This window comes from Hemicordylus capensis, chromosome 5, assembly GCF_027244095.1.
Source record: "Hemicordylus capensis ecotype Gifberg chromosome 5, rHemCap1.1.pri, whole genome shotgun sequence".
In the NCBI taxonomy this organism is placed as follows: Eukaryota; Metazoa; Chordata; class Lepidosauria; order Squamata; family Cordylidae; genus Hemicordylus; species Hemicordylus capensis.
The window spans coordinates 252,616,892-252,631,888 of NC_069661.1; the positions used below are offsets into that span (position 1 = coordinate 252,616,892).

General features: G+C 49.6%; 1 protein-coding gene across 6 annotated transcripts in view; it reads right to left on the minus strand.

Annotated features, from left to right (window-relative positions):
- Positions 1 to 14,997, minus strand: part of PLXNA4 (plexin A4) — a 699,000-nt gene that overhangs the window by 34,088 nt on the left and 649,915 nt on the right. For all 6 annotated transcript variants that reach the window (XM_053255172.1, XM_053255171.1, XM_053255173.1 and 3 more), the window contains 3 exons: positions 12,746 to 12,849; positions 3,662 to 3,761; positions 1,783 to 1,973 (listed from right to left, as the gene is read on the minus strand). In XM_053255172.1, coding sequence (XP_053111147.1) covers positions 1,783 to 1,973; positions 3,662 to 3,761; positions 12,746 to 12,849 — 395 coding nt within the window. The remainder of the gene's footprint in view (positions 1 to 1,782; positions 1,974 to 3,661; positions 3,762 to 12,745; positions 12,850 to 14,997) is intronic.

Below are 14,997 nucleotides of genomic sequence, written 5' to 3' on the forward strand. Positions count from 1 at the left end.
GTACACATTCAAGACCGTGTCTCCTTTGGTCAATAACTTGTTGCTGGGGGTGATGGGAGTTGTAGTTCAACAACAGCTGGAGGGCCGAGCTTGCCCACCCCTGATGTAGTGCAACGAGGTAGCTGCAGAACCACTTTAAATAGCTTGTCTCCTCCCCGTTAGGATGCCCCTCTTTCCCAAGTTCAGCTCGTGTGAACGAGCTAAATGTCTGGAAGAATATTCGCCAACGCATTTAATAGAATGGGTAGAATTATTCTCCAAAACATTCCCGTCAGTGGGAATTAATGCACTGGCGAATATTCTTCCCCAGTTCTAGAAGAGGGTTCAGGCCAGAGGCACTCGCCGCAGAGGCCTCTCCGCCTGGCCTCCGCACCAGCTCTGCTTCCTTCCTCGTCGCAATGCCGTCCACCTGCCGCGCCTGCCTGCCCTGCTTGGAAAGTGTCAGCAAAATCAATTCTGCGCAAACAACCCGAGTGCTGCGGCTGAGCGACAAGGAGGTGGTGCCGCGTGGAAGGCATCAGTGTTAAGCCGCCATCCGTGGCATTCCTGGGCCGAAAGTCAACAGCAGAGAGTTATAGAGCTGTCAGGCAATCATCCCCCATGAAGCGCCGACTGCGGTGACGGATGGAGTGCCTGCCACCGGTGAGCTCGACACCTTCCTACAGGCCGGCACCTCAGCTGAGGGGCTGTTCCCCTTGTCAGCCCTTCTGCATGAGGACTCTTTTCCTCTCCCTCCACGACATGCTCCCCCTGGGGAAAGCACTGACTCCACTCCAGACAACAGACTGCATTAGGAGGGCATTACTAAAGCAGGCGTTAGCTTGATCCGGGCCCCAGAGATGCCTGACTGAGCACTCTCTTGTATAATGGCTCAGGGCGGCTTTCCCAACCGCTCAGCTGCGGTTCGACCAGCCCAGGCGACCTGCTGCCGGTGCTCAGAGTTCAGCACGTCGCCATCCTTTTCAGTATATCATTTGAAATATATTTAAATGAGCTTCCCTCATGTTGCCGTCTTAGGAGGCCACGTTGATGGCTCTTTGCTCTGGGGAGCCTGAGGCAAGGCACCAATTGCTGGCTGGGGGGGTCAGTCCCCTTTCCAAACCACTCGTGTAAGCTTAGAAAGTGATGGGGTGTGGGGGGGGGAGAAGTTTGCCAGCAGTAGCCTCTGCTTCTCCCCTCATGCTTCTTGCGAACTTTGTAGGCAGGATGGGGAGAAGCGCTCCTTGCAAAGTTTGCAAGGGTTACTTAGGAACATAGGAAACTGCCATATACTGAGTCAGACCATTGGTCTATCTAGCTCAGTATTGTCTTCACAGACTGGCAGCGGCTTCTCCAAGGTTGCAGGCAGGAATCTCTCTCAGCCCTATCTTGAAGAAGCCAGAGAGGGAACTTGGGACCTAGATGCTCTTCCCAGAGCGGCTTCATCCCCTGAGGGGAATATCTTGCAGTGCTCACACATCAAGTCTCCCATACATATGCAACCAGGACAGACCCTGCTTAGCTATGGGGACAAGTCATGCTGGCTACCACAAGACCAGCTCTCCTCTCCTTCACTCCTCTCCTTCACTCCCAAGGAGCTGCTTCGATGGCAGCAATGGGGGTGGAGCATTTTGCCACCTTGCTGGTGCCTCAGTAATCTGCCGCGTGAGGCAAATACCTCGCCTCGCCTCAGGAAAAGACTGGCCCTGCTTGGGATGGCCACGTGACCAAAAACCGGCCTTCTCTGCAATGGCACTGAAACTTTGGGATTCCTTCTCCCTGAACGCGTGACTGGCTGCATACCTTGGTGGCTAGCAGCCTGGTCAAATAGATCTCTGACACCATCTTGCTCCCCCGGTCGCCCTCCTTCTGATCTCCGTGTTCGTGGTTTTTCACCAGATGCCACATCTTGACCCCGCTCTCCAGGTCGGGGGTGATCATGGGCGTGCGGGAGCGCAAACTGTCTGGGCTGCCGGTGTAGCGGATCATGTTTTCTGAAAGCAGAAAAATCCATCACGTCAGGGTGTTTTCTTCAAGGGCGAGCAAGGCAATGTTTGGGAAGCCAAATTGCTGCTCGGCTAGGAGGAAAACTAGGGGGAAAGCCTCACTTCAAAGCTGGACAGTGCTACCAAAGGCATGCTGGACTGAATGGAGCTTGGTGTGATCATGCAAGGCCATTCTTAAGTAGGCACAGAAACTTCCACGTGCAATGAAAGTATTAGAATAGGCTGGGGATTGCAAGAGGGGATGCCTCTCAGCTTCATGTCTTGCTTGTGAGTGCCACAGAAATCAACTGCAAACAGAGTGCTGCTTATTAGAGCAACCATCACATACCATACAGATGATTGCCCCTTTCATCTACCCCTGGGATTTCTTGCCTGAAGCTCTTTAGCTAAGGTAGACTGTACATCTGAATGCAGGGATAAACACACTCAATCAATTCTTCATCATGCTCGGCTTTTGTGTCAACGATTGTGGCTCTGTGCCCACAATCTCCCAGAGTGATTTGGCAGGTGCTCTTGTAGATTTGAGAAAGAGATATGCAAACTATCACGTAAAACAGGGAACATCACACTTTATAAGGTTAATGTCTAAATTGGGACAAAATTGTCATCTGCCAGAAGCAAAGAGCAAGGGTCTCCTGGAAGTGCCAGAGCTATCTTGGAAAACTCATTAATGCACCGCAAACTGTATTAATTACCACCAGAAGCATCCTGGAGCGCCCTGGTCATAACTGATGTCACTGCTCTTCAACTAGTGGGTCGCAACCTGACCTAAGGTGGGTCGTGCCAGAAGGGTTGCTGCCATTTTCCTTTATCTTCTTCCTTTAGGTGCTTTTTGTCTTTGCTACTTATTAGATGGATGAATCAGGAGTGCAACATTTAACAAAAGAATAGGCATGGTAGAGATATGTACAATCTTCCTTGTTCTTTCTAGAGGTAGTAGCACTATGACTGAACTGAAATGCATCTTATGGGAATTTTTGGCTCATGTTTTAAGGGACCGCTGGGGAAGGGAGGAGAGAAGGGGCAAAGCTGCCTTGCTTCTCTTACATTTTTGAAAGTAGTGTGGGTGCAACTTACTGGGGTTCCTCTCACCAATTGTCAGCTGGTGGCTAGCAAATTCTCCCCAGAATGCCCCCCGGAATGAGTCTATGCCCAAACCCTTCTACTATCACCCAAACCCTCCTCCATCTCTATCGCATTCCTCCAGCCAAGCTTACATCCTGTTCCTTGAATGTGTTTTATGGGTTGGCTATTTTGCAGGTTGGCTTGCTATTGCATTTCAAGTACTTATTTATTATTTCTCTATGTAAACCGCTTTGGAAAATTTTGTTGAAAAGCGATATATTTGTTATTGTTGTTGTTGTTTGGCTTGCTATTGCATTTTACTTCTGCCAGTTTTCAATTATTTGTTAATAATAAATAATAATTAATGATTATTAATAATAATATTAATATTATTAATTATTCTTAATAAATAATTTCTTTATTATTTACTTTCTGTGTAGACCACTTTGAGAACTTTTGTTGGAAAGCAGTCTATACTGTACATACTTGTAGTAGCAGTGTTATGCCCATTGCTGGACCATAGTAGAGGGAAATATGAGTCTTTTGTAGCATGGCCTGTCCTCTGTGCCTTTCCGTGGTTCTCTCTCCTGTCCTGGCACACAGGCACTTACCATACTTGCTAGCGGAGGTCCTTGAGACGGTGGAATTGTTGACAGCATTGTAGGCTGTAACTTGTTTGGAGACCAGGGCAACCACGGAGCCGTCTGGGACCTAGAAAATAAAATAGCCTTGTTAACATGATGGTAGCAAAAGGTCCTTCAGAAGGGATCGGGGGTGTGTGTGTGTGTGGGAACAGAAAGAAATCTTTGTTGCTATTAGAGGAACGAGTACTCAGGGGCTGATATAATGGGCTGCCTTTGGCCCACAGCAAAAGGTCCCAGGTTCAATTCCTGCTCAGCCCCTGATTTCCTTGGGTGGCTATGAGCAAGCCGCTGTCCCTCAGCTTGACCCACCTTGCAAGGTTATTGTGAGGACAAAATGAGATAGGCACATAGGCACTGGCTAACATCCAGACTAATGAAGTGAGTGTGCAATTGCCATGCTAGCTGCTTGAGCAAAGCCTGGAGCCCGTGTTCCAGATTACTGCCGGGCTAATGCAACCAATTCCGTACTTGCCCAGCCGGTGTGCCGTCTCCAGCGAGCCTCATAAGTTTTAAAGGAACTTTTGTGCAAGAACACGCTTTGGAAAATCCCTGTGATTTAGCACAGCTCCGCAATCTGCTTGCGCCCGCACAGCGTTAAACGTGGGATACGAATGCGATACATTAACGAACTCACTATTGCCATGCTATTTATTTATTTGTGTCTCTGTAAACCGCTTTGGGAACTTTTGTTGAAAAGTGCTACAGAAATAGTCGTCATATTGGTATTGCTATTGTATGCCAACAGAGTGTTGTGCAGTCGAAGCGTTTGTGGGATTTCTGGGTCACAGGATGGGAGTGTAGGATTCTGGAAACTCCTTTTGTGTCCTGTAGGCTCAAACATCCCAATACCAAAACGCTCCTGTGTGTGGCTGCAGAGACAGCTTGTCTCTGGTGAAAACTGTGGCAGATGTCTAGTACCTCAAGAAATGTAAACATTTGCATTTGGACAGACAGGGAAAGAAGGCACCGGTGAATTAATTAATTAATTAATTAATTATTCGATTTCTATACCGCCCTTCCAGAAATGGCTCAGGGCGGTTTACACAGAGAAATAATAAATAAATCAGATGGATCCCTGTCCCCAAAGGGCTCACAGTCTAAAAACAACCCAGTAAGATAGACACCAGCAACAGTCACTGGGGGTACTGTGCTGGGGGTGGATAGAGCCAGTTGTATTTATTATTTACGACTTTATTTTCCCCTGCTAAATAAAGAGAATCACCATGTTAAAAGGTGCCTCTTTGCCAAGTTAGCAGGGGTTACAACATCCGAAATCACTTTGGAAACAGGGAAGCAGGTGGCTGAGCTTCTTCAGATCGGCTGCTCCAGTTTGGTTAGAATCAGAGGCTCATGGCCCTTTTTACTCGCCGACACTCAGTGGGCAACAGTGACAAAAAGCAGGCTTCCTCCGCCACCTGAATCTATTGGACAAGGAGGTTCAAGTGGGGAGCAAAGAAGCAAGTGGAATTCATGACCCAGGAGTACCCAATCTTGAGTCTCCAGATGTTGGACTACAACTTTGGCCATTGTGCCTGGGGATGATGGGAGTTGTAGTCCAAAACCAACAAAGGACCCAAGGTTAAGAACCCCTGCTGTAACCAACCAGGAGGCCGGCACAGTTTAAAGGGCTGGTTCTGACTGTTAAAACCGTTAAGGATTTGGGGCCTGGCTATATGAAGGGCTGACCCTGCCCAAATAAACCTACCCATGTACTTAGCTCAACAAAGAGAGCCAGTCTTGTGGTAGCAACAATGAATTGTCCCCTTTGCTAAGCAGGTCCCACCCTGGTTTGCATTTGAATGGGAGACTCCATGTGTGGGCACTGTAAGATATTCCCCTTAGGGGATGTGGCTGCTCTGGGAAGAGCACCTGCATGCCTGCATGCAGAAGGTTCCAGGTTCCCACCCTGGCAGCATCTTGAAGATAGGGCTGGGAGAGACTCCTGCCTGCAACCTTGGAGAAGCTGCTGCCGGTCAATGTGGACAGTACTGAGCTAGATGGACCAATGGTCTGACTCGGTATATGGCAGCTTCCTGTGTTCCTATATTCCTAACTATGGCCCTGAAACTCAACAACAAGCTTGTTAAGAGGCTCTGGATCCTGGAAGGATATGCTCTGTCACTAAATATATATACAGTGCAAAAAGAGGATAGATAGCAGAGTATTAGAGGAAACCAAGTTTTAGATAAATGTTTCGGCTTACAAATAGGACGCATATTGATATACTGCTTTTCAACAAAAAGTTCCCAAAGTGGTTTACAAACCAACAAACCAACAAACAAATAAGACTCCCTGTCTCCAAAGGGCTCACAATCTAAAAAAAGACACCTAAGATAGATACAAGCAACAGCCACTGGAGAGATGCTGTGCTGGGGGACGGATAGGGCCAGTTGCTCTCCCCCTGCTCAATAAAAAGAATCACCACTTTAAAAAGGTGCATCTGCACTCAGTTAGCAGGGGCCCGATCACATCTTAAAGTGCACGTCTGTTGCTGAAACTGAAATGCTTAACTAAAATTTTGTTTCCTACAACTCTTTGTTGTCAGTCACCTTTTTAGTGTGTGTGTGTGTGGCTTATAAGTCACAGAACACCAAGCTGAGCTCCTTGTTGTGCTGGCACAAACATGTTGTCTGTGCAACTCTTGTCCAGAACAGAAGCTGTAGGCTTAAGGCAACAACTTTGTGCTAGCCCAGTCCATTTGCACAAAGACGTGGCTAGTCTGAATGTCAGCCAGAGAATGGAAAAGGCTGGACTATACTCGGAGAAGATCTTGTCCTGAAAAACACCTCCCTGGGAGGAGAATCTTGCTCCCCTCCTCTGATTCTAAAGATGACCCCTGGGAAGTGTTAGCAATGCAAGAGGACATCTCCTTGCCAGTGGTTCCTCTAATTTTTTCCATCTGTGTGTGGAATGAGTTTTGTTCTGGGCTGCAGTATCAAGGCAGTGTGTGCGCACCTGCATTCAGAATGGGGCCTTCCTGATTCAACCTGAGCGGGATCTAAAGTTAACTGAGCGGACATCAAAAAACTTGTGTGCGTGTGGGCATGTGCGCACTTTAGAGGGAACACTGCTCCCTGATACTGTAGCACTACCAGGGTCAGCCGGAGCCTCCCCAGATCTCCTGGAACTTGGACCTAAAAAATAGGGCAAGGCCCCTTTAAACACCAACCATTCTTCAGAGGGGGCAGAGCTAGAAACACCAGCCTATCAGCAAGACTGCTGAAGCCTTCAGCTGGCGCCCATCCACTGCTGGAGCAACATCCTAGTGTGTGGTTCTTGCCTGCCCTGCATCCAGCTCCAATCCACCCAGCTCCACAGTGAGTAGTCCTGCTCCCTTGCCTGGACTCCTGCCAGTTTTACCAGCACCCTCTGTGGTCCCCGGTCTGGGACAAGCTATGATGGGATTGCTCTGCACCTCCCTTGCAGGTGTGTTGCATGGGCCCACCAGTCTGTTGGCCCCCAAAAGCCATCCCCACACAAGCCCAGAGCAGCAGAAACCCTCTTGAAAGAAGGGAAGCCTTCCCATTCGTTACTGATGCCCCTCGGAGCTTCCTCGTCAGAAAGCAAGCAACACAATATGGCATAATGAGCTCGGGACAAGTGAGGCTGTATGGAGAACATCTCTGATGAATATGTAGTTCTGAAAAGAAGAAAGGGGGAAGGGGAGGTCCTAGGCAAGAGCCGCCAGCTCCTCTGTCGGCAATGACAATAATTAGCACTTAACACAGAGCGCCTTCATCTTCAAAGCATCTCTGTGATGCTAATTAGCCAGTCTTCTCTGGAGCCCTGGAACGGTGGCTTTTAACATCTGTGACTTAGCCTTCTCATCCATGTCTGAGTGGGGGCAGGGTCGGCTGTGTCCCACTGAGGCACGGGTCACCCGAGAGCTGGTGTAAGGAGCAGAGATGCCATTTAGTGGCTATCTGGCAGAGTTTCTGCAAACTTGATGGACTCTGTGTGAATGGCAGTAGCCTTGGGCTGTCTAAGCCCACTGGAGCCTTCAGGCTTGACTCCATCCCTTCAAAATCTCAGTTGCAATGATAGACGTATAGGTTTGGAAAGGATAGGAACATAGGAAGCTGCCATATACTGAGTCAGACCATAGGTCCATCTAGCTCTGTATTGTCTACACAGACTGGCAGCGGCTTCTCCAAGGTTGCAGGCAGGAGTCTCTTTCTCAGCCCTATCTTGGAGATATTGCCAAGGAGGGAACTTGGAACTTTCTGCTCTTCCCAGAGCGGCTCCATCCCCTAAGGGGACTATCTTCCAGTGCTCACACTTCTAGTCTCCCGTCCATATGCAACCAGGGTGGGACCTGCTTAGCTAAGGGGACAATTCATGCTTGCTACCACAAGACCAGCTCTCCTTTCCTTGAGCAGCTCTCCTAGGAGATCCGCTAAGTAAGAGATCTAGCAGCTCGTCTTCTACAATCTCTGGGCTGAGGAATTGTTGTGGGAGGCAAGATGAGCAGTCCTGCCTAGGGAAGTGCAGAATGCCCTGGAGAAATTTCACTAGTCTCGCAGAAGGTCCCGGGTTCCCTCCCAGGCAGCATCTCCAAGATAGGGCTGTGAGAGACTCCTGCCTGCAACCTTGGAGAAGCCGCTGCCAATCAGGCAATACTGAGCTAGATGGACCAATGGTCTGACTCAGCATATGGCAGCATACTATGTTCCTATGCAGAGGAATGTTGAAGCCGCTTTGAGATTCTTTTAATGAAAAGCGGTATATAAACCGAACAAAAAACAAATAAATAAAATGAGCTTGAAATTTCATGGGGCATTTTGGGGCCAACGCTTGTCCTGAGGCAGCTATGGGGATGCCTATCTGCATTCGGAATCCCATGGCTGGGTTACAGCTAACAGTGGCCAGCCAGAAACTCTTCCAATGGCGGCTGCACTACAACTCCCATAATCTCCAGCAGCAATGAATTGTGGCAGGGGGTTATGGGAATTGCAGTCCAAAACCAGCGGGAGAGACTCCAGCTGGCCACTCCGGAGCTAGAGAAGGGAACTGATGCCCAGCGGCCTGGTGTGCCCTTAAGCAGAGAGTGCTGCAAGGAAGCTGGTGGCCCACTCCCTTCGCCTCAGTGGCCCAGACTCACGGGGAGCTACATATTTGGCCAGTGTGGGTGTCCTCTCTCGAAACCAGGCAGCACAGGGATGGAACCTGAAAGGCTTATTATGCTGGAGTATTTGCGTTGCCTGCCCCCCAAACGCTTAAAAGTAAGACCGCCGCCTAGAAGAGACAGCTTGCTGTGCTGAATTGCTCACTAGCTCAGTGTTATAGCTCGGTTTCCTTGGGTTCTCTCCTCTCCACACCTTCATTCAGTTGCTAAATGTTGCTGCTTCCACCTTTGTAATATCTATTAAAAGGTGCCCTTTCCACCCTTTGGAGGGAAAGCAAGCTCTTGCTCCTTCTCTCATCTCTTCTCCTACTGACAGCCTGCAGGGCCCTCTCGCTTGGTCTTCCTCCTTCTTCCCTCCACTCTCCTTCTTCTGCCTCCATCCTCTGCTCTGGTTGTCTTTCCAGCAGAAGAGAGCAGCAAGGGCAAAAGAGGAAAGCTGGCAAAGGGAGGAAGTGATTTCTGCTTAGGAACATAGGAAGATGCCTTCTACTGCGTCGGACCATTGGTCCATCTAGCTCAGAATTGTCTACACAGACTGGCAGCAGCTTCTTCAAGGTCTGAGGCAAGAGACTTTCCCAGACGTACCTGAAGATGTGGGAGGGCAAGGATGTGTGAGCAGGCTTGATTTTAACCACGGTCCGAGTGCGAACTGGACTGGCCCTGGTTCTAAGAATCGATTTGCTGAATTGGTTCAAGGATACTGAAATATCGGTTCAAGGATATTTGTAAAGGGGAATCCTTGAGGATTCCCCATCACAAGTAAAAGGGGCATCCCTAATCTCTATACTAAAGACACTGGAGGGGGGGGTGAGAGAAAGGGGCCACCCCCCAGTGCCTTTAGTATGCCTGAGCCAGCCTGCAAACTGGTTTGACCCAGTTTGATGGCTGAACCAGACTGGTCACGGTTCAGCCGAACCTGAGACCAGGCCGAGTCAGTTCGAATCTGGTCCGGATTAGAACCGAACCAGCCAAATGGCCAGCTAACACATTCCTACCAGAGAGTGAATCTGGGACTTCCTACATGCAAGCAGGTGTTCTGCCACTGATCTACAGCTCCATCTCCTATGGGGAATATCTCACAGCAGACAGTGGTCACATGTCACCTTCATCTTGGGGCATAAGAACATATGGAAAATCCTGCTGAGTGAGACCAAAGGCCCACCTAGTCCAGCAAGCATCCTGTTTCTAGCAATGGCCAATGAAATGCTTCCGAGAAGCCCACACTCAGGACAGGCAGGAGCCAGCCCTCCCCTGCTGCTGCTCCCCAGGAACCGGTGGGATCTACTGCCTTGGAACATGGAGGCTTGATTAGCCTAGTGGCTAATAGTGATATGAATTTGTCAAATCCACTTCCAAAGCTAGTTGTTATCACCCCATCCTGTAAATCCCATAAATCTGTGTTGTGCAAAGACATCCTTTCTTACATAGGATGCTGCCATATACTGAGTCAGACCATATGTCCATCTCGCTCAGTATTATCTACCTAGACTGGCAGTGGCTTCTCCAAGGTTGCAGGCAGGAATCCCCTATCTTGGAGATGCTGCCAGGGAGGGAACTTGGAACCTTCTTCTCTTCCCAGAGCGGCTCCATCCCCTGAGGGGAATCTCTTCCAGTGCTTACACATCAAGTCTCCCATTCATATGCAACCAGGGTGGACGCTGCTTAGCTAAGGGGACCAGTCATGCTTGCTACCAGCAGACCAGCCCTCCTCCTTTTGTCCTGAATCGACTGCCCACCAGTTTCATTGGACGATCCCAAGTTCTAGTACTGTGAGATTGAGAAAAAAGTCTACTTTCTTGAAGCCAGGGATACTTTCATGCCCCTCCCCTTAGTCGTCTCCTTCCCCCCTCTGGGTGGCAGAGGGGGAATCTCAAGTGACTCCAATGAGGCCAGCCGCTTCCACCTGCCTCTCCCATTGTTACGTGTGCATGCACAAATATCCCCCCACCCCAAACACAGCCACCCCCCCAGGCACTATGCTGTTAGCATGCAGGATTCTCTGGAGAGTTGTGGCATTTCCCTTCAGGAGAGAAAGCATCAATCTCCGTCCCTGTCTGAATGGAATTAACTCCTGTCCTCCTCGTTATCTCATCTCCACTCGCAATCTGTTTCTAATCTGTGGCCTGACATTTTATCCAGTTGCCATCACGGGGGCAGCAAGAGAGACTGCTGGATAAAAGAGGCAGAAGCGGGCGCTACAGCCCTCCCATTCTGGGCATTGCCGGTTGAGCACCAGCAGGTAGTGACAGCACTGGAAGGGGTAGGTGAATGAAAATGCCGTGAGTGGCTGACATCTTCTTAGTGTGGCACGAGTGAAAACATGTTTCCTCGTGAGCAACAAGGTGCACTGCCTGAGTCCATAGATCTCTGTGGTTTGTGCAGCAACCCAGTCTTGCATTAGAACAGGGTTTCTTAACCCTGGGTCCCCAGATGTGGTAGGACTACAACTCCCATCACCCCTAGCAATGGCCTTTGTGACTGGGGAAGATCGGGTTGTAGTCGAGGTTAAGAAGAGGAGGGCTGGTCTTGGGGTAGCAAGCATGACTTGTCCCCTTAGCTAAGCAGGGTCCACCCTGGTTGCATATGAATGGGAGATTCCAGGATGCCCTGCGTGAGCGTGTGGGGCATCCTGGAGAGACCCCCGAGCCCAGAAAGCTGCTTGCAGCCTCCCAGTTGCGGGTCTACACATGTGTCGCCGTGCTCTGCGGCGACACACAAGCAGAATGCAAAGATTAACGGAGCGTTTACTCCGTGAACCTTGGCTAAGGGGAGGGTAATTATGGCAGTTTGCTGCTGGCAGCTGCACAGCTCCCGTGGCAGCTCACGGCCGCCAAAAAGCGGGCTAGGCTCCCTTCGCCTGCTTTTTGGCGATCGTGAGCATCGCCTCATTAGGTACAGAGAGGCAAGTGCAGAGTGGTTTTCAGGGCTCTTGCTGCTGGCTGTTTTTTTTAGCCCCGCCTCTACTCCAGGACTGGAATACAAGGAACTAAAGCCCCATTCAAAAGCTGGCCTGGATCAAGGAATGGATTAACCAAAAGCACCACACTAGTGTGGAATACAATCCCCAGAGAAAGATATTATACCGTAGTATACAACAACAGCCTGTGACTTTTAAGTTCAAAATGCGTCAGGCAATGACTTTTCACCCCAACAGAAACCCATGGGCTGGCATCCAGACTAAGGCTATGTTGTGTCAGCTAGCTCCACTAAGACGCTTTCTCAGTGATCGGGTTTGGTGTGCTGGGACCGGCAGGACTGCACACAAGTGTTCCCTGTAACAGGGAATCCCAGATGTTGTTGACTACAACTCCCAGCATCTCTAGCTGCAATGGCACATCTGGGATCTCCTCTTACAGGGAACACTATTGCACCCCTAATTTTATGCAGGGTGCCTGCAGTCTCTGTACATGGTGAATGTTTTCCCACGGTTCCCACTGCCCCCTGTGCAGTTTCTGGAAGGCACCATGCAGAATTCTGCAGTATTCCACACTATTAACACTCCTCCTTCCTTCTCAGCTCACAGCTGTTGAGTGTTCCCACAAGGGTGCTGTTGGGCACACTACACATTGAAAGAAATGATGGTTAAAAATCCGGCGAGTCAAGGACGTGGATGAAGGAAGGAACAATCAAACAGGCATTTTGCTGGAAGCCTGTGTCCCAATCAAGTGTGGCACTGATGGAACAGGCATGCTTGTACAATCTGTGGTGTGCCTCCCATTGTGAAACCTCTCCCTCAATCCATATCTATGGCAGGGAGTGGTGCAAAGCTGCCTGCGATCCTCTTTGTGCAAATGGGACACGAGCAGAAGCAGCTAAGCAACTCGGATCGCCCGCTCAGCATTTGTGCACGCTGATCTTTGCTGGTTGCATTCGTCTGGATGTCAGCCATCAATTTCTGAGCAAAAGCAAAAAGCCCAGTGACTTACCAGATAGTGGGCCAGGGTATTGAGTCTCTTCCAGTCATTCTCAATCTTGGTTGTGAGATCCTCATCTTGAAGGATCATCCTGGCCCCACTCACCTGCCGCCATTCTGTAGGGAGAAAAACTCACAAGTCACATTCTCCCCCAGATACGCTGGGAAACTAGCTGGGAGGAAGAAATGGCCATTCCCGCGAGGGGTGGGGCTCTCAGTATATAAACACGAGGCAGCTCAAAATAGAATCTGATCCAGGTTCTAAAGTAAAGTAAAGTTGTGCTGTCGAGTCGGTGTCGACTCCTGGCGCCCACAGAGCCCTGTGGTTTTCTTTGATGGAACACAGATGGAGTTTACCATTGCCATCTCCCACGCAGTATGAGATGATGCCTTTCAGCATCTTCCTATACTGCTACTGCTCGAATAAATGTTTCCCATAGTGTGGGAAAGGTACCAGCGGGAATGCGAACCGGCAACCTTTGGCTTGGTAGTCATTTCCCCGTTGCGCCATTAGGTGGCTAGAAGTGTGCTGTCGAGTCGGTGTCAACTCCTGGCTAGGGATGTGGAAACAGGTTTGGCGTCGAATGTGTTCAACGCCGAACCAGTTTGGTTCAACCGATCGGAGTTGAACCAAACCATCTCCTGCTTGGTCTGACACCGGTTCGAACCCCGACTGTTCGGGGGGGGGGAGGCGGTTCGAAGACATTTTTGTTTTAAAATAAAAAAGAATTTTTTACTTACTCCCTTCGGGGGAGTTATTGGAGGTGGCGTGGGGGGGCTGTCCGTGGAGGTTCCCCCCCCACTGCCAGCCTCCTTTCATGCCTATACCGGCTATTCAGCCGGCTCTTTGGCTCCTTCAGGCCTTCCCCCTTCGGTGTGGCCTGGGTCATGCAGAGGCCAATTGCGCAGGTGCGGTGGCCTCCAAAATGGCCACTGCGCTGGAAGGGGAAGGCCTGAATGGGCCAAAGAACCAACTGAACAGCCCGTATAGGCATGAAAGGAGGCCGGCAGGGGGAGGGGGAACCTCCATGGACACCACCCCCTGCCGCCACCACCTCCAACAACTCCCCTGAAGGGGTTAAGTAAATAATTATATATATATATATATATATATATATATATATATATATATATATATATATAAATAAAAAAAATTAAATGTTCACAACTCACCCACCCCGGACCAGACCAGACCTGGGGGGGGGGCATGTTTCGAGGGGTTGCCAGACCGAACTGGCGCAGTTCAGTTGGGGGCCAAACCCGAACCAGACCAGCCGGTTCCATGCATACCCCTACTCCTGGCAACCACAGAGACCTGTGGTTGTCCTTGGTAGAATACAGGAGGAGTTGACCATCGCCTTCTCCCATGCAGTATGAGATGATGCCTTTCAGCATCTTCCTATATCGCTGCTGCCCAGTATAGGTGTTTCCCATCATCTGGGAAACATACCAGTGGGGATTCAAACCAGCAACCTCTGGCCTGCTAGTCAAGTCATTTCCCCACTGTGTCATTAGGTGGCCCAATCCAGGTTCTACATTATTAAAAAAAAAATCTAGAGCGTCTCAGAGCATATGCAGAATTCCCTCCATTTGCTATACAGCAGCCACAATGAGGAGCCCACCATATATCCAGGTAGCCTTAGGATCAAACATCCCTCTTTTCGAAACGAGTGCACAGCTGTCATCCGCAGGTTCCATTTCTGCTTCTCATGCAGACGGAGAACTGCTGCCAATTTGTTTTGGTCTCCACAACTCCCTTATCACATAATTAAAAAGTATTTGCAAAACTGACGCTTGATTTTCGCTATCCATTTTGAAACAGCCATGGAAGATCAAGTGTCGAATGTGAAGGAAGCGCCATTACTCAACCGAAGCGAAAACAAAGAGTTGAAGCAGACAGCTTTGCTCTGAAGTGCTTGAAGCAGTGTTGGAGGACTCCATAACTTCATCACATCTCCCTCATTGTGGCAAGCTGCTGACCAGCCAATGTTCCTAACCACACCAGAATTGAACCTGATATTCTGTCTGGATTTCAGAGTGTGTGGAACAAACCATTAGCACATTCCATACAACGGGTTCCTAGCCTTGGGGGCCCCCAGATGTCTACAACTCCCATCAACTCCAGCCACAATGGCCAAAGTTTCTCCTCCAAAAGAAGTCTATATGTTAATTTGTTGAAAAGTATAGATGAAGCTGTCTTCTACTGTGTCAGCCCATGGGTCCATTGAGCCCACTATTGTCTTCACCAAGAGCTCCTCTCAACCT